The sequence below is a fragment of the Lactuca sativa genome, chromosome 2 (assembly GCF_002870075.4).
Source record: "Lactuca sativa cultivar Salinas chromosome 2, Lsat_Salinas_v11, whole genome shotgun sequence".
NCBI classification, from domain to species: domain Eukaryota; kingdom Viridiplantae; phylum Streptophyta; class Magnoliopsida; order Asterales; family Asteraceae; genus Lactuca; species Lactuca sativa.
Genome location: NC_056624.2, coordinates 6680021 through 6700667, shown reverse-complemented (window position 1 = coordinate 6700667; position 20647 = coordinate 6680021). Strand labels below are relative to the sequence as shown.

General features: G+C 38.4%; 1 protein-coding gene and 1 pseudogene across 1 annotated transcript; both read left to right on the top strand.

Moving 5' to 3' along the window:
- Positions 1–1895: 1895 nt before the first annotated feature.
- On the top strand, positions 1896–20134 carry LOC111902536 (uncharacterized). Its single transcript, XM_023898357.3, has 2 exons — positions 1896–2023; positions 19306–20134. The coding sequence occupies exon 2, from the start codon at positions 19306–19308 to the stop codon at positions 19942–19944; it is 639 nt and encodes a 212-aa protein (XP_023754125.3). The 5' UTR covers positions 1896–2023; the 3' UTR covers positions 19945–20134.
- Positions 6595–10072, top strand: LOC128132150 (disease resistance protein At4g27190-like; annotated as a pseudogene).
- Positions 20135–20647: the final 513 nt, after the last annotated feature.

Here is a 20647-nt window from a genome sequence, read left to right as displayed (position 1 = left end):
TTGGATATGGTGTCTAAGTCCATAACTTATTTGGTATGGCATGGTCCATTTGGGTTGCATCTCATCCAAACTATTATGGATAATTTTATGAGAGTTATACACATATGTTTATTAATATATTATAAGTTATAATATATTAATATGAAGTTACGTTATTTAATTAGTTTTAGTCTTAAATTAATTATGAATTAATTTAGAGATTAAAAGGAAGACTAATTAGATTATGGGCTATTTGTTTTATATAGTGTGGGCTAATACTCATTTGTTAATGGGCTAGGATTATGTGGAAGTCCATGGATGATCCATGGAGCTTTGAACCCATGGATCCTTGGAAAGGAAAAGACATGGGTTATTAGGGTTTCACCCTAACCATGCACACTATATAAGCATGCTTATGGAGCATGAAATGGAGCCTAAGGGAAAAACTAGTGAACTAGTGTGTGTGTGCATGTGTGTGGTCGAAAATACAAGAGTGTGTATACTCTCTCAAAGTTTTCCAAGAGTTTGTGGTGTTTTGTGATTCCATTTAAGGCATTCACACTATTGGTGCTTGGCCCTCAAACTCCTTAGAACCAAACTCATCAAAAGGTATGTAATCTCTTATAACTCTTTTATGTTGAAATGTTCCCCATGCCATGTTAGATAGGTTATAAACCTTGGAAAATTTATTATTTTTCATGTATTTAGATAAACATAGATCCAAGGTTTATTAGGGTTGCATGTACACTTAGGAAGTGTTAGATTGCTCAAAACCCAACAGTTACAGGTGAGTTTTCTTAGTTTATGGTTTTGGTTTTGTGTGTGTTTGACCGATAAGGGAGTTTTATGAATTATGTTTTGATTTCTTATGATTTTTCTGAGTTTTGTTCTTGATATCTTGGGATATTTGTGGTGGTTGTTTTTGATTTCTTTCTCTTTTGCATGTACATGTTCAAGATCTATGTTTTGTTGTAACGTTCCTGGTTGATGATGATGTGAACTAAATCCTTTGGGTTTGATTTAGTGCTCCTGATATGTATTGATTTAAGATATATATTTTAATTTAATGACGATCTTCGTGGCTTTGATTTATTGATCAACATATGAACAATGATGAGAGAGAGAGAGAGCCCTTTAATATTAAATAATTATATTTTTTTTCTTTTTTTTTTAAATATGGCAAACTTCATAAATGGTCCCTATGGTGGTGAAATTACTGAAATGCCCTTCACTTAACGGTCAAATGTTAACGGTGTTAGCGAAAAGGACCATCTGTTAAAAGTTTTGAAACCATAGGGACCACCTGTGAGGTTTTTTGAACTTAGAGACTAAACTTGATATTTTCGAAAACCACAGGGACCATTTTTGAAGTTTTGTCTATTATTTATTTTTAATATATTTCTTTAATCATTTATAATACCATAATATGTACTTATTATCGAAAGTTTTTTGTGAATACAATATTAAACTATAATCAAATTTTCTTAATAGGTGTTTATAAATTATAATTCATAACTAAAATTTTTTTTTATATATATTTTTATAGAGTTGGCTAATATTTAAGTTATATATTATTTAAAATGTCTTACCTCTTAAAAACTGAATTGTAAAAACCAATCCAACCAAATTTTGGATCAAAATTTGAATTTAGTTTGAACTATTAGGAACTGATCTATCCGAACGAACACACTTACAATTACCTACCATATCATGTTATGAAAAAAATAAATAGTTTAGTGCTGATTTATAAAATGTGATAACTAATTTCCAAATATTAACATATTTGAAGGATTATTACAATGTATAAAAGATTATTACATTTACCTATGTTTGGATAAGGCTATCCAGAAACTTTTAAGCAAAATGGAAAATTTTGTCCTCCACTCACCCAAATCCATGATATATACGTAGGCAAAAGCAATAACTGAGGCAGTGTATATATAGTTGTTCAATCAGTGGTCTTCTTCTACACCATTAGAATTTTTGCAAAGTAGCACCAGCAGCAACATTGCAAGCATTCGCACAGTCTCATAGAACAGATCAGGTACGATTTTGTGCAAAATGTCCTATATATGTATACCACCAATCTATTACTTGAATTTGTTGTTTGCCATTTCAAATATATCGAACCTTGACTAGATATCTGGAATCAAGTTTAGTTTGCTACTCGTTGTGGTCCTTGTGGATTGTGTGTATGTTCTACAGATAAAATCAACTCAAATGTTAAATAAGCTGAAAACGCCTATTTATTTTCTCTGGTTAGATTATTGAACGGTGTTATGAAGGAGTCATTTTATTATGATATATGCTTCATACTAGAGATCAGTATTAGCCTATTAGCCGTTATAAATCCCCCGTAATTTTACGAGTGTAGTGGGACTCTGTTTCCAAGTAGGTACAGGAATGTCTTAGATATGAAAGATTTTCAACTTAAATTCAATTGTTCAATCACTGCAAAGAAAACAAAGTGAAAAAGTATAAACAGAGAATTTTGTGCATAATGTATTGCTGTCTTATTCATCTAAGAAGAATACATTCTTGTGTGTTTATATACAAACTGAAACCTATGGGTTACCTAATCTCACTCCAGATTTAGATATATAAAAATAAAGGCAAGGCCATAATATATGCACCACAAGATGAGATACTCCCATATCATTTTGGGTAATGCAAATTTTTCTCAGATACTGTTTTGCACAGTCACACACTTCACAATTTGTAGTTATCATAGTATCTCTATTATTAAGACTTACTTCATGAGGGATTACTTATGCCAAAGATCAAGAGAATTTGTTATATCCCCTTCTCTTTCACCTGCACCAGTCACTTTCATTGAATTGTGATCTTATATAGCATACAATTTAGGAGTTATATGAACAAAACAGTTGCAATTGACTAATAATTGATGCACAAATATCAAATTAGAGTTAAACCCGGGAACATAGAGGATGTATAGTTTTCAAGAAATGTTATGACCCGGGATCTAGACCTCGTGACAGGACCAATGCTAGTGCCTGAAAAAGCCGTGAACTCCCCTGTAACCTAGCCTCCTGTTGCAGGAGACTAAACTAAGCTATTAACCTAATATTACTTTATTAATTGTTTTCAAATTCCAGCATATCTTATTTCATGAATGACTACCCTTTAAATAGGGATAAACAAAAGACTCAAATCAGGAAACAAAGACTTCTAAAATCGACTCAAATAATAAAAGATCCTAGTTACCAAAATTAAAAACGGAAACAAGATAATTTCCTAGAATATAAAATACTTATTATCTATTAACTTAAAGACCTACCAAGTACGATTCATAACATTACTCCCTTCCTTTGCATTGAGCTTGTCCGCAAGCTCAAAACCTGAGTATGTGTTGGTAAAAACAGCACGATCATCCCAAGTAACATCTTCTTCATCCTCCAACATGATACCAAACAGTTTCACACACTTATGGTCAATCGAGAACATATCATCACAGTTAAAGCATAATCCTTTTGCTCTCCTTTCTGCCATCTCTGTAGCCGTAAGCCGTTTCAAAGTCGGGTTCCGCACTTCAAATTTCACTATTTCGGCTCCACCTTGCTGACTCTCGGTTTTTGCTTCCTGCCGAGGGTTGATTCCCAGTTAATGGAGGTGCTCCAAAACTCCTTGGTCGTCCCTCCTCCGCGAGTTTGAACTCAATCTGTCTGGCTAGGTTCATAGCATAGTATAGTGTGGTGGGTCTAGCAAACTCTACTTCATAACGGATAGCATTAGTCAAACCTACACAAAAATGCCAAATGCTTTGCTCCGGAGTCACACTCGTCATTCGCCCTAGCAGCAACTCAAAGCCTTCAATAGTCATCTACCGTACATGTTTGCCTTAATCGAGTTAACTCACCTAACGGGTTCATGCTCATCAGGGGTCCAAATCTGATTTTGCACTCTTCTGAGAACTCAAACCAATTCAAGCGGGTCTTCATTCTTCGCAGGTTATGGTACCACCCACTAGCCCAACCTTGTAGTGAAAAGGTGGCTTGCCTAACCCAAGCTTCAGTAGGGGTCTGTTGTTCTTCAAAGAAGTCTTCACATCTTTGAAGCCATTCGACTGGATTACCCTTCCCATCATATGTGGGAAACTCCATCTTGGCGAATCTCGGAACTCTTCCCCCACGGTATCCCATATCTTCCGTCTCTTCCCAGTTTTTTGGTGCCCCCTATCCATTCTATTTGACCCTTCTGGTTTGAGGGAGTCCCAGTGGTGTTTGAAAGGTTGGTGTTCACCTGTCCGCCATCATTCAAAAGCCTTACTTGATCCTCTTCCTGCTCCTTCCTGAATCAAACCCTTACCTCTTCCAGCGAAGCCTCCTTAGTACGAAAAACTTACTGTTTGGATTGGCACCAAAAGTGGCGCCACGTCCTCTTTCATGCACCTGTTCCGATGGGTCATCAAATCTATCAGACTCGAACATCTTGTCCATGCTCTCATCATCTTCTTCTTGTCTTTTGGATTTGTTTTGGGTTAGGGTTTGCAATCTCTCTTCCATCGCTGCTTGCTTAGTCTGCAAGGCTGTCATAGCCGCCTTTAAATCATTGGTACTTGTCTTCCAATCATTGTTGCTTTGTGTTTGCTGGATCATGAACGATTCCAATTTCTTCATCAGCTCTTCCTGTTGTGTCGACATCATGAGCGGCTCTGATACCAAATTTGTTATGACCTGGGATCTAGACCTCGTGACAGGATCAGTGCTAGTGCCTGAAAAAGCCATGAACTCCCCTGTAACCTAGCCTCCTGTTTGCAGGAGACTAAACTAAGCTATTAACCTAATATTACTCTATTAATTGTTTTCAAATTCCAACATATCTTATTCATGAATGACTACCCTTTAAATAGGGATAAACAAAAGACTCAAATCAGGAAACAAAGACTTCTAAAATCGACTCAAATAATAAAAGATCCTAGTTACCAAAATTAAAAACGGAAACAAGATAACTTCCTAGAATATAAAATACTTATTATCTATTAACTTAAAGACATATCAAGTATGATTCATAACAAGAAAATACTTATATATATGTGGGTCAAACAGATTGGGCTTTTCCTTATGGGCTAAAATCCTAAAACCCAACAAGCTCTTCACGGCTCGAATACCATGAAAAGAATATAAACAGAGAATCTTGCCTATATTGCTTCAATGTCCCATTCACCTCCAAGGAATACATCCATGTGTGTTGATATACAAATTGAGGCCTTTCGATTACCTACTCTCATTCAAGAATAATTAGATGATAAAAAGAAGGCAGGAGTATAATATCTACAAAGGTTAGGCCATGACCAATCTGTTCAACAAAAAGGCCGGTAAAGTTGAAAGTGAAAGATACATGAAAGAGTAATTGAGATCACTAGACTTGTCTGAATTTACATAAATGTTATTTTCCCACAATTTTTTTCTTTTCTACACATATATTCATAACACACCACACACTTTCTTTTCTAACCAAACGTGTTATGTGCGCTCTTCCTCTTCTCATACACATGCATCTAAATATTGAAGGAAAATTTTTGAATGCTAATAATTATCAATGGATTATAATGATATTTAACAAAAAAAAAAGATAGCTCTGCAAATTAGTAATGAAAATATGAATAAATATATACTAATTAACAACTTTTAACAATTTCATCCCTTCTGTTGATTTGTCACATGGTGTGCAGGTCACATCAGAAGCTAGAATATTGGAAGATGGAGTTTGTATCTACAATCAGTGGTCCTATTGTTGAATCATTAATGGTTCCTGTGAAGAAACAGTTGGGATATCTCTTTTCCTCCACAAAACATGTTAGGAACATGAATACTAAAATGAAGCAGCTGGATTTTACAAGTAGTGATTGTTGGAATAGTGTCTAAGGCTATAACTATATTCGGTGGTGCATGGTCCTTTTGGGTTGCCTTCACCATAGCAACTTGAAGGATGATTTATTAAGAGAGAGTAAATATTATAAGGAATAATATTTAGCTATTTGATTAATATAAGTCATAAATTAATTGGTATTAATTTGGTGACTTAAAGAGATTAATTAAATAAGAGGGTATAAACTGTCAATTGTTTGATAGTTAGACTTTAGACTATAAATCCATTAGGATGGACCTTGGACGGATTCTAAGAGCTTTAGGATAGCTCAAAATCGTCATAGGGATATCTATGGAATGGATTTGGATAGCCTTAAGAGAAGATTATCCAATTAGGGTTTAGGGTGAAACCCTTAAGGAGTCTAAAGGTATAAATAGGCCCTTGGGATGTGGAATTCGTGTACAACCTTCACACAACCTTAAGCAAGGATACTCTGGCCGAATCCATCCCCTCTCCTCTCTCCTAAATCATCTTGCTTGCTATTGGTGTTTGTAAGCCATTAGAGGAGTGACAATTGTGACTCTAGAAGCTCCAAGACAAACAAGATCAACAAGGGATTCAAAGGTATGATTCTAGATCTGTTTTAATATTGTTGTTTAACTTAATTATCCATTAGAAGTCTTGGATTCAAAAGCATGTTTATTAGAAATCTTAGATCCAAGCAATAGGGTTTTGCATGCGCACATAGGAAAGTTCTTATGGCTAAAACCCAACAGTGATGTCAAAAAGCACATGGACGCAAACAATAGAAGTTATCTGGAGATACCTACTCGTGTACTGGGTTGGTTGGAAGAGGTTGAAAAGATTAAAATAGAGGCTCAAAGCATTTCAAGCATCGAGAATGGATGTTTCAACATGAAAATTAGGTATCGAGCAGGTAGGAATGCATTCAAGATTAAGGAGGAGATGGAAAGTCTTATGGATGAAAATAGTAAGATAATTTGGACAGATGCTCCAAAACCTCTTGGGAAAGTGAACTCGAAAATCGCATCCAGTTTTCCACCTTCGGATGGTGATGCCCAAAATCACTTCAAATCAAGAAAGAAGACTTTCAAGGATACGCTTGGGTTCCTTCAACGAAATCACAAGATCCAAATCATAGCCATATGTGGTATGGGTGGTGTGGGAAAAACCATGATGATGGAACAACTGAAAAAAGACTGTAGGAGATACAAAAATGTTTGATTATGTTCTGAAGGTGGTTATTAGGCAACAGATAAACATGTTTTCTATTCAGCAAGCTTTGGCTGAATACATAAGTCTACCTCTAACTGAAATGAATACAACAACAAGGGCAGAACGTCTTCGTATATCATTTACGAACATGGCAGAAAGAGAACAAAAGGTTTTGGTGATATTAGATGATGTCTGGGAGATGATTAAACTCAATGATATTGGACTTAATCCTTTGCCTAACAGCTTCAAGTTGTTGCTGACATCACGGTATGAAAAAATTTGCACAGAAATTGCAGCAGGTTATTCAGATTTGAAAATAGTTAGAGTGGAAGTGATGGAGGAACCCGAAGCACAGAACTTCTTTTGGAAAATTACAGGTGCTTTAAAACAACATGATAAGGAGCTCAATAAAATAAGAACAAAGATTGTGAGAAGATGTGGGTTTTTGCCCCTTGCCATTAATCTCATTGCCATTCGTCTTAAGTTTGAAGAAAAGGTTGCATGGAGAGATACACCCCGCCGTTTGGAGAATAAAAATCTTGATTATGTGCAAGAAAGTATTAAGATAAGCTACGACTATATAAAAGAAGAGGATGAAAAACAGATTTTTCTTCTTTGTGGCTTGTTTCCCGATGACTTTAATATTCCAATCGAGGAACTCACAAGATATGCATGGGGCCTACGGCTGTTAAATGGAGTTTCTACTTTTGGAGAGGCTAGAGACAGGACAGACACGTGTGTGCAGAGTCTCAAAAAAGCAAATTTGTTGATGGATAGCGATTACATTGGGTGTGTCAAAATGCATGATCTTGTGCTTGATTTTGTTTTAGGTAGAGTTTCTAAGGGTGACCATCCATGGGTAATTAATCATGGTGATAATTTAAAGTGGAGTAGTGCTGAAATGAGCGAGTCTTGCAAAAGAATCTCTATTACTTGCACGGGTATGTCTGAGTTTCCTAGTGACTCTAAGTACCCAAACCTTGCACTTTTGAGACTTATGCATGGAGATAAGTCGCTTAAGTTTCCTGAAGATTTTTCTAAAAAAAAGGAAAATCTTGAAGTTATAGTGTATGAAAATATGCAGTATCCGTTGCTCCCTGGATCACTTCAATGCTCCAACAAGCTTCGGATACTTGTTTTCCATCGATGTCCATTGATGTTTGATTTCTCTGTGTAACATCCCAAAAATACGAGCCAAAAATTTCATTTTTTAAAACATATAATTAGCAAAACATTAGTAATAAAACATACACCGACCATATCATTCATAAAAGAGTGCGTGTCTGGAAATCAGTTTATAAAAACATAACAACGTCAGAGGACAATTCCCAGGAAAATCTCATAGTGCGGAATACAAAGCGTGTGTGTGATGGGCCGCTACCGCGCCAACTCTTTCCCCTTCGAAGAAGAGGTACCTGAAACCAAAACTGAAAACTGTAAGCACGAAGCTTAGTGAGTCCCCCCACTGTACCACATACCATAAAATCACATAACATACATATACTGGCGGGCATATTTGGGTGCCCGACCTACCCCTTCGGTCCTTGCGACCGAATACTGCCGGGCATATCTGGGTGCCCGACCTACCCCTTCGGTCCTTGTGACCGAATACTGCCGGGCATATTTGGGTGCCCGACCTACCCCTTTGGTCCTTGCAACCGAATACTGCCGGGCATATCTGTGTGCCCGACCTACCCCTTCGGTCCTTGCGACCGAATACTGGGGACTATTTCACCCCCTACTACTACCACATAACACATATCACATAGCATCGTATCATACTAGCACATAAACATAACACAGGTAGTAGCAACCCTAGATGAATATCACGGAGACCATCATCTATCATACATCTCCTACTAGTGGGCCGGCATTGTGGCCGTAGACCCACCGCTACTGGAAGGTAACTCACCTCGTAGCTGCTGCTTTATGTGGGAACTGTCTGTCTGCTGCTGCTGCTGCTCCGGAAATCCTTCGGCTTCAATTCCCACCAAACATTTAGTCAAATATTGCTAACCGACCTCAGGGTAAACTGACCATTTACCCTTAACCAAACCATGAGTCAAAGTCAAAGTCAACTTCCAGTTGACCCGACTCGCCGAGTTGGCTTGCCAACTCGCCGAGTCCCTATCCCTTTGTCTGACCACTATCCCATCTCTACTCGTCGAGTTTGGCATTGACTCGACGAGTTTTCCTTCTAAGTTGATGACCCAACGTTCTTCATTCTACTCGCCGAGTTGTCTGAACAACTCGTCGAGTTCATCTTCATCTAAAGAACACTCTATGTTGAGACTCGCCGAGTCCGTTCTTGAGGCAAGAAGATTGCCTTGAACTCGCCGAGTCATGGCATTGACTCGCCGAGTTACTACGTGAGTGAGTCTGGCTTCCAACCCACTGAGTCACACCCTATGACTCACTACTCCATCCCGCAAACACAAAAAGGGGGAAGGCTCGGGGACTCACGACTCGATTCGCCGAGTCTGCCGCATGTAATTACTATACACACGATTCTGCTTGAATCTAACCCATGCCATTCATAGATCTGGGTTTCTAGGGCCTGGTTTACACGTAAAGTTTCCAACTTTACGTGTAAATAAACACCCATGAGGGTTTTAGGGCTCAAAATGCACCAAAAGAGTAGATCTAGGGCTTTCATGCACTATGGCTCCATAAAGGCAATAGGTCCAAGCTCCTGGAGCTCAATCTGATGGGTTTTGAGCATTCTAACACTTCCTAAGTGTACATGCAACCCTAATAACCTTGGATGTATGTTTGTCTAATTATCATGCAAAGTTGAATTCCAAGGTGATATTCCTATCTAGCATACATGGGGAACAACTTTTTACTTGAATGAAAGATAGAATAACTTACCTTGTTGTTGCTTATGTTCCTTGAAACCTTATGAGCCTAGCACCCCAAGTGTGATGCCTCAAATGCTTCACACAACACCAAATGCTCTTGGAAAGACTTTTGAGAGAATTCACACTCCTTGAAATCTGCCTAGCCCTCTAGTTTCATATAGTGTATTGTGTGTAGCCAATTTTGTGGAGAATAGGACTCTTATATAGTGTTGACACATCTAGGGTTACACCATGTAAACCCTAATGTGTCACGACTCTTCATTTCCATGACCCATGGGTTTGTAACTCCCATGGAGCATCCTATGGGTAGAACCCAACTTGATAATCCATGGAGCCTCTTAGCCCACTATACAAGATATGAATGATTTACATAATCAACCCATATATTTAATTAATTATCTCTTGATCACTTAATTAATTCTAAATTAATTCTTGAACTAATCAAATAATATTATTAATATATTAGAACTTATAATATATTAATAATCTCCAAGTGTTATTTCTCTCATTTAGTCTATCCAATTGCATGGTGCCATGCAACCCAAATGGACCATGCCGGGTCGGGTCAAGTACACACCAGAAGTAGTTATGGACTTAGACACCTTATCCAACAGTCTTCCACTTGGATAAGTCTAATAACTATAACTTTAGTACTTCAGGAACCGACCGACAATCATAGCTCTTTCAAGGTTTCTCGGAACTGAGAAGATGATGGTACGCCATTTAAGATAAGGGATCATATAATCCTCCGTTCTAGATATCAGCCGGACAAATACATGGAACAATGTCTTACTTATTGTCCAGCAGTTTGTTTCCCGATTTCCGATTTGTTTGACAAAGAACTTAATTGAACACATCAACTTAGTTCTGACCGGGCCCGGTACATAGGTCAAAACAAAATCATCGAGGGGTCCAGATATCAGCTTCTAATCCAAGAAGGAACAGATAAACTTCGACTCATATGTTTGTTCTACCACTCATTGAATTACACACAAAAGCACGTTTTATAAACATCGAGTTACCAATGCGTTTTCGTACAATCAATGCATAACCAACTTGTAAGTAACAAATCATATCTCTAGGTTTGAAGTCTTATATGATATTACAGTCTCACGATCACTTGAGATAGAATTCGATGAAGTAATTCCAGTGAGCGTGGGTTGAGTCCAATGCTCAGAACTTATGAGCACTCATGATTTTTGTAGCCTTGTCCAACACCTTAGACCTCTACAACCAAACATGACAGTCTTGATTCATACCTACATCCGACATATGACTGACTGTGGAGGTTTCAATAATATGTTATACCAAACAAAGATTATTCTGGAAGTCAAAACATGCAAAAGAAATATAGTAAACGATCGACAAGAGATAGCAACACTTTACTCATAAATAAAACACTTTTTATTCATCATCTAATGTCAATTACACTTTACAAATTTCGAGGTTATCTAACTACTAAATCTAATATCATCCTTCAGCCCTATGCTCCGAGCATGCTGGAGATGCTTAACCCGAGTCAGTCCCTTCGTGAGGGGATCTGCCGGATTCTCATCTGATGATACCCTCTTTGCCACGAGGAGTCCTTCTTCAATTCGATGTCTGATAAAATGGTATTTTCTGTCGATGTGTCTGGATCTCCCGTGATCCCTTGGTTCCTTGGCTAAGGCAACAGCACTTACACTATCACATAAAATTTCCATTGGCTCTTTAATAGCTGGTACAACTCCAAGGTCTCCAATGAAGTTCTTCAGCCATATCGCCTCCTTTGCCGCCTCGTTAGCTGCAATATATTCTGATTCACAAGTTGAATCAGCCACTGTCTCTTGCTTGGAACTCTTCCAAGAAATTGCTCCTCCGTTAGGGTAAAGACCCAGCCCGACTGAGAGCGGAAATTATCCCTATCAGTCTGGAAGCTAGCATCACTATACCCTACAACTCTCAAGTCATCACTCCCACCGAGGGTAAGGACCCAGTCCCTAGTCCTCCGTAGGTACTTGAGGATATTCTTTACCGCAATCCAGTGTGCCTTGCCAGGGTTCCCCTGATACCTGCTAACCATGCTTAGGGCAAAGGCTACATCAGGTCGAGTACACGTCATAGCATACATGATCGATCCTACAGCCGAAGCATAAGGTATTCGACTCATTTCTGCTATCTCAGCCTCAGTGCTAGGGCTTTGTGTCTTACTCAATCTGGCGTTACTCTGGATAGGTAACTCTCCTTTCTTGGAATCCTGCATGCCGAATCTCTTCAGCACCTTATCCAAGTAGGTACTCTGACTAAGTCCAATTAGTCTTTTACTCCGATCTTTCAAGATCCTTATCCCTAGAATATAGGCAGCTTCTCCTAGGTCCTTCATAGAGAAACACTTCCCAAGCCAGGACTTAACTTCCTGCAGAGTTGGGATGTCATTTCCTATGAGTAGTATGTCATCCACATACAATACCAAAAAGCTAACTATACTCCCACTAGCCTTGACATACACACAAGATTCATCTTCACTCCTAGAAAAGCCAAATTCCTTGACCTTTTCATCAAAGCAAAGATTCCATCTGCGAGGTGCTTGCTTCAATCCATAAATGGATTTCTCAAGCTTACACACTCTATTAGGGTACTTGTTGCTGACAAAACCTTCTGGCTGACTCATGTAAACATCTTCAGCCAACTTTCCATTAAGGAAAGCGGTTTTGACATCCATTTGCCAAATTTCCTAGTCATGAAATGCAGCTATGGATAACATAACCCTAATTGACTTAATCTTGGCTACTGGAGAAAAGGTCTCATCATAATCCACTCCAGGAATTTGAGAGAACCCCTTTGCAACTAGTCTAGCCTTATAAGTGTGTACATTACCATCCATGCCGGTCTTCTTCTTGAAGATCCATTTACACCCCACTGTCTTACGACCTGGTACATTTTCAACCAAGTTCCAAACTTGATTGTCATACATGGATTGTATCTCGCTATCCATTGCCTCTTTCCACTTGGCTGACTCAGGGTCTGCCATGGCTTCCGCGTAACTGTTAGGTTCATCTAGACCTATCAGTGTCTCATCACTGATAAGTGTATCTCCTTCTGCAGTAATATGGAATCCATAGTAATGCTCAGGAGCATGCCTAACCCTTGTGGAACGCCTCAGAGGTACGGACTTGTCAATTGGCTCAACAGGAGTTTCCTCCTCAGGTTAAGTGCTAGGGTTTGAAGTTCCTTCACCGCTTGACTCTTGAATTTCTTCAAGGTCAACTTGCCTCCCACTGTTTCCTTGGCTTATAAACTCTTTCTCTCTAAAGAAAGCCCTCCTAGCTACAAAGACCACATTTTCACTAGGTCTGTAGAAGAGGTAACCAAAGGATTGTTGTGGGTAGCTGATGAAAATACACCTCTCGCTTCGAGGTTCGAGCTTATCATGAGTCTTGCGTCTCACGAAAGCCTCGCAACCCCAAATCTTGATGTGGTCTAGTTTAGGTACTTTACCAGTCCACATCTCGTGAGGAGCTTTGGCAACTTTCTTTGTAGGGACTAGATTAAGGATATGGGCGGCAGTCTCTAAGGCATACCCCCAGAATGAGATTGGTAGCGAAGCTCGACTCATCATGAAACGAACCATATCCAATAAGGTTCAATTACGCCTCTCAGCCACACCATTCAACTGTGGTGTCCTAGGAGGTGTCAATTGTGAGACAATCCCACATTCCCTAAGATAGTCGAGGAACTCTGAACTAAGATACTCACCTCCTCGATCGGATCGAAGCATCTTAATGTTCCTGCCCAATTGATTCTCGACTTCCTGTTTAAATTCCTTAAACCTCTCGAAAGTCTCTGACTTATGCTTGATTAAGTAGACATATCCATATCTACTGTAATCATTTGTAAAAGTCAAATAATAACGATTACCATCCCTTGTGGCATGTTTGAATGGTCCACACACATCCGTGTGTACAAGGTCCAACAAACCTTCACCCCTTTCACACGAGCCTGTGAAGGGTGACTTTGTCATTTTTCCAAGTAAGCATGATTCGCAACTATCATCCGACTTTAGGTCAAATGACTCCAAGACTCCATCCTTTTGGAGTTGGCCTATGCGTTTCTTGCTTATATGTCCAAGACGACAATGCCATAATGATGCTTTATCCAAGTTATTATTAATAGAATCAATACACAAAACATTATTTCCTAAGTTATCTACAACAGATACAGCTTCATACACACCATCACAGGGTAATGCTTTAAAATAAAGAACATTATTAAAGAAAGCATCAATAGAACCAACTTCATTATTAAATGAAAAGTTAAACCCTTGTTTGTACAAAGCATGAAAGGAAATAATATTTCTTGCCATTCATGGCGAGTAACAACATTTATTCAAATCTAAACTAAACCCACTACTTAGCGATAAAGTATAAACTCCAATCTTGGTGACAGGTGAAGCTTTCCTATTCCCCATGATCAAGTTTATTCTTCCTTGCTCCACATTCTCACTTCTTCTTAGTCCCTGCAAGTCACAACAAATATGAATACCACAACCGGTATCAAGGACCCAAGATTTAGAATGGGGTGAGTTATTAGATAAGATAGTGTAAATACTTGCATGGTTGGGTTTAACTTTCCCATCCTTCACATCCTGCTAGTACTTTCGGAAGTTCCGCTTCCAATGAGCCTTTTCATGGCAATAGAAGCATTCAGCCTCTTTTGGGTCAGAAGAAGGAGTGATGAAACCTTTCTTGGTTCCACTTGAAGAAGAGCCATCAAGGGTCCGAGCCTTGGTACCCTTCGAAGAGCTCTTTCTCTTCCTCCCTCGACTTTTCCCGATTGCCAAAACCGGAGTTGAGTTTGGAGTAGGAGTGTTAACAACCGACTTCCCCTTAAGACCTGTTTCTGCAGTCTTGAGAAGTCCCTGAAGTTTGTTGAGTGTTACCTCTTCCTTATTCATGTGATATGTCATGCGGAATTGATCATAGCATGATGGTAAGGAGTGCAAAATGATATCTATTGCAAGCTCCTCTGGGAAGTTCACATTTAGCTTCAGCAATCGATCCACATACCTTTGCATTTTCTGCATGTGGCTCGTGACGGATTCCCCGTCCTTCATCATGGTTGTTATCATGGAGCAGATGATTTCATACCTCTCTTGTTGTGCACTTTGATGGTATCTTTCCATCAGATCTTGGTGCATTTCATAAGGGTAGAAATCCTCATAAGATTTTTGGAGTTCCACTGTCATCATGGCCATCATGATGCAAGCCACTTTCGTAGCATCCCTTTCATGTGCCTGAAAGTCAGCGATCTCCTGAGGAGTTGCAGTGGTCTCATCAATCTCCTTAAGCTCCTTTTCAAGGACATATTCTTTGTCCTCGTAGCGGGTAATCATCCTGATGTTTCTGATCCACTCATTGAAGTTGGATCCATCAAAGGTGACTTTCCCACACAAGTTCATAAGGGTAAAAGAGCCATTAGGATTAGAGCCAGAAGCAGCATTGTTTGAAGACATCTGAAAGAAGAGAACAAGATTAGTTTAGATATTAAGAGAGTCCTTAATAAAACACCCAAATGTAATATTAAGGCTAGGATCCAATCACAATATATTATAACTTAGAAGAGGTATGTCGTAATCCAAGCTATAACATATTCGAAAGGTAGGTGAATGACAATTCACCAATTTCCACCATGAAAACCGAAATATTTAAATATTAGGTTTTTGATTGGTTCTTAGAAATTCCTAGATTCTTTAAGATTCAATGAACTTTTCAAAGGCATGTTTCAATCTCGAGTGTGCCCTCCAAGTTTTGTGACTGGGATACCGAGGATCACAAAACGAGGTGTGAAGTAACCATGCAAATCACTTGGTACCCTTAAAGTTTATCACTCAATCGATGTGTCGGTAAACCACACACGCTCCACCGATACTATAATAAACCTTAACTTACCCTTTACCTACCTTGTTAAGTCCAATTTAGTGTGCCGATTAACCACACACACTCCACCAACGACTTAAACAAAGTGTAAAGTGTAATTTCATGGATTAGCACCTTATTCACATTTTTCCTAAAGTAACTAAGATTGGGAATTTAATAAAACATTTAGTTACTTTATAATATTCATCATACTTTAAATGAGAATTTATAAGTCCTTGTCTTACCCGTTCGGCTAACGACCCTCCACCAGTCAAGCAAGCGGTGGGTGAGAGTGGACACACATTAACTTGCCATTTTATAGGCAACAACCTTATACCCACCTTATAGACCGGCTTCGTGAATGAGGCGTACTAGCGGTAAGACGACTTTGTTCTTATACATATATATAATTATTAAATCATAATAATATAAGTATAAAGGTTGAATTTTAACTTTTAAAATTCTAAGGGTTGGAACTAAAGTTTTAACTTGACTTTACTTGTTCCAAAACTTGAGGGCAAGTTTTGTAAACATTCAAAACTTTTCATTTCTTGTAACTTATGAGTTTAATAGAGTAATAAAATGAAGACTCTTCATTTTTCTAACTCTTGTGTTCTTTTAATGGTTTTTAATCCAAGTGACTTTTGGTTTTCCATAACTTGAAGACAAGTTATGGACTCCATTAAAACACATTATGATCAAGAATTAATCTACCACATAGGTTACAAATAATTCCTATGATCATCTAAACATCATAAGATCAAGAACATGAATATGAACACTTTCATGAATCAAAATCACACTTAAACTTTGTAATTTTGATAACTAGTTGTTGTAAATGAATTAGCAAAGACTACACCAGCTAAAACAAGTTTTCAAGTACCAAAACAGTTTAGGGTAAGGTTTCTAGTCCATTCCCAGCAACTAAAATCGAAAATCTACACTCTGTGGCTCCTACTCGCCGAGTGCATGAACCTATTCGGCGAGTAGGTTGAAGATACAAGTGAACTCGGCGAATCTCCCCATGGACTCGGCGAGTTCATCAGGCAGACAGCAAGTTTTTCAACTTTTTTCAACTTTTAAGCACAAATAACAAACAAACAAGCCTAGGCTCTGATACCACTGATGGGTTTTGAGCATTCTAGCACTTCCTAAGTGTACATGCAACCCTAATAACCTTGGATCTATGTTTCTCTAATTATCATGCAAAGTTGAATTCCAAGGTTATATTCCTATCTAGCATACATGGGGAACAACTTTTTACTTGAATGAAAGATAGAATAACTTACCTTATTGTTGCATATGTTCCTTGAAACCTTGTGAGACTAGCACCCCAAGTGTGATGCCTCAAATGCTTCACACAACACCAAATGCTCTTGGAAAGACTTTTGAGAGAATTCACACTCCTTGAAATCGGCCTAGCCCTCTTGTTTCATATAGTGTATTGTGTGTAGCCAATTTTGTGGAGAATAGGACTCTTATATAGTGTTGACACATCTAGGGTTACACCATGTAAACCCTAATGTGTCATGACTCTTCATTTCCATGACCCATGGGTTTGTAACTCCCATGGAGCATCCATGGAGCATCCTATGGGTAGAACCCAACTTGATAATCCATGGAGCCTCTTAGCCCACTATACAAGATATGAATGATTTACATAATCAACCCATATATTTAATTCGTTATCTCTTGATCACTTAAATAATTCTAAATTAATTCTTGATCAAACTAATCAAATAATATTATTAATATATTAGAACTTATAATATATTAATAATCTCCAAGTGTTATTTCTCTCATTTAGTCTATCCAATTGCATGGTGCCATGCAACCCAAATGGACCATCCCGGGTCGGGTCAAGTACACACCAGAAATAGTTATGGACTTAGACACCTTATCCAACACAATCATGCCTAGATCTAGAGGCTAAACAACTTATTACGAACCCTAAGACACAAACAAGCTTGGGAAAAAGGTTCAAGAAGAACTTCCATGGAGCTACAAGGGATAATGAGCATGAAAACAGAGTGAAACTGAGTTATACCTCAAGGAAATCACTGAAATAACACCAAGATGTCTGGCCTCCTTCTTCTCTTGTTGATCTACTCTCCTTTTCTCTCAAAATCTTCAAGAAACACACCAAAGGACTTCAATCTTACAAGGAACAAGGGTTGGACGTTATGGGGAGCTCTGAGGGTGAAGGGGGCGAGCTTAGGGGCAGATAAGGGGTTTAAATAGGGTGCAAACCCTTGAAATTTAGGGTTTCATCAGACAGCGGGGACTCGCCGAGTCGCCAACTTAAACATGATCCGGACCCCGTCCCTACTCGGCGAGTCGGACCTACAACTCGCCGAGTCCAAGGCTAAATTGAAGAATACTAAGATAAATTTTACGTACCAGGAACCAGGTGCTACACTCTGTTATTGGATAACTCTTGAATCTAGAAGTGCTCAGTTTTGCACATTGTGGGATCAGAAAGTTACCATCCACAATTGGAAATTTGAAGAAGCTAAAGCTATTGGATTTGACAGGTTGTATCAACCTTCAGATTGATGACGGTGTCTTGAAAAGTTTGGTCAAGCTTGAAGAGCTTTATATGAGAGTAGATGGCAAAAAGGCAATTAGGTTCACAGACAACAATCATGCTGAATTAGCAGAAATGTCAGAGAACCTTTCTGCATTAGAAGTTGAGTTCTTTGATAACAGTGGTAAGCCCATGAATATCGTGTTTAAGAAACTTAAAAGGTTCAGGATCTCCATGGGACATGCTTTAGGAGATTATACAGGCTTCAAGAAGCATTCATTTGAAAACAAATTGATGTTGGTCACTAGCAAAGATGAGCTGTTGGAATCTAGCATGAATGAGTTGTTTGAGGAAACCCAGACGCTTTATTTGGAGGTGGATGGGATGAAGGATCTTGAAGAAGTTTTAGTGGAACCTAAATGTGTGCCTCAACATTCATTTAATAATTTAAGAGTCCTTGATGTTTTCAAGTGTGCAAACTTGAAATGCCTCTTCACAGTTCCTATGGTAAGTGGTTTGACGAAGCTTGAGCGTCTCACAGTATCAGAGTGCCCCATTCTGGATGTACTGGCATATAATGACAATGGTGGAGATGGTGTAATTAAGTTTCAGGAGCTAAAGTTTCTATCTTTGGATAAGCTACCAAAGTTGGTTGGTCTTTGCAACACTGCTAATGTAATTGAGCTACCAGAGCTAGTGGAGTTGATACTAGATGGCCTTCCTAATTTCACTAGCATTTATCCTAGGAATACATCTGCAATATCTTCTATATCCAGTAACGTTTCTAAAAATCAACCATTCTTGAACAAAGAGGTACATCTATATTAACATTTATGTTAATAGTTACATGGATTGACTAAGTATTGAAACTTTATATATTATTTTGGGCATTCCTTAAGAAAAATATATTTAATATAATAGCACAATATATTGATTGGATGCTGCTATTGATGATAACCATGTCTTAATTGTTATGCAGATGCTGGTTTCTAAGTTGGAGATATTGCGAATTAGGAGGATGGATAAGCTGAAAGAGATATGGCCTTATCAATTTAGTAGTAGTGATGAAGTTAATGCCTGCATGTTGACAAAGATTGAGGTGATGGAATGTGATAATCTTGTGAATCTGTTTCCAACCAATCCCATGTCTTTGCTGGGTCATTTGGAAGAGCTTCATGTTTCTGAATGTGGAAGCATTGAAGTGTTATTTAACATCAACATGAGTTGTGTTGGTGAAATTGAAGAATTAAGTAGCAACTTGAGATTTATTTATGTAAATGGTTTGGGGAAGCTAAGAGAGTTGTGGAGCATGAAAGGTGAATGTAGCTTTGATATTCTCATCCGTAGCTTTCAAGCTATTGAAATAATAGAAATAAGAAGTTGTGAGAGGTTTGTAAACGTATTCATGCCGACCGTGAGCAATTCTAATGTGAGGACACTTATGAATGTGAGTATAGATGGTAGGAGACCTTGTGAAGAAACCGGAAGAAACATTGAATTGCTTCAGAATAGCCAAGAGGTATGTGATGTCATTCATCTTTCAATTTCTATTTTGATGTTTACAACACTTATTTGTATGTGGCTGTATATACCCTCACACTTAAATGTGTATCTGTAGAAAAGAAATTCATATGAAGGGTTTTTCAATATATTATTTTCTTTATAGAGGGATTGCATATATAGGGATTTGTACACAAAATAAGGAGCTATACAAGGAAGGGATATGTATGTAACAACACCCAATAACTTCCATGTTTATTTGATCTTCTCAATACTAACCATAGATAGTTTGATCTCATCCGTTATTCACTCTAGTCAAGACTCCCCCTCAAGCTGGTGAATGAATGTCGAGCATTCCCAACTTGTCCAGAGAGTCACTAACTAGTCTTGCATTCACCGCCTTAGTTAGCATGTCAGCTAGCTGCTCCTTCGAGTTAACAAATGGCAAAATTATTGTTTTCTTCTCGAGGTGGTCTTTAATAAAATGATGACCTACTTCAACATGTTTTGTTCGATCATGTTGAACCAGATTGTTTGCAATTTTCACAGCCGCTTGATTATCGCAATAAAGATTCATAGCTTCATTTACACCAATGCTAAGATCCCTTAGCACCCGTTTTACCCACAATAACTCACAGACTCCATGAACCATGCCCCGAAACTCTGCTTCTGCACTTGATTGAGACACCAATTTTTATTTCTTACTTCTCCAAGTCACTGAGTTTCCTCCTACAAAAGTGAAATACCCTGAAGTGGACTTACCATCAGACTTATCTCAAGCCCAGTCGACATCTGTATAGCCCATGACTTCTAGATTTCCA

Bases quoted from the DNA above. Each gene is read 5' to 3' on its own strand.
- LOC111902536 (XM_023898357.3), top strand. From the start codon at position 19,306: ATGCTGGTTTCTAAGTTGGAGATATTGCGAATTAGGAGGATGGATAAG.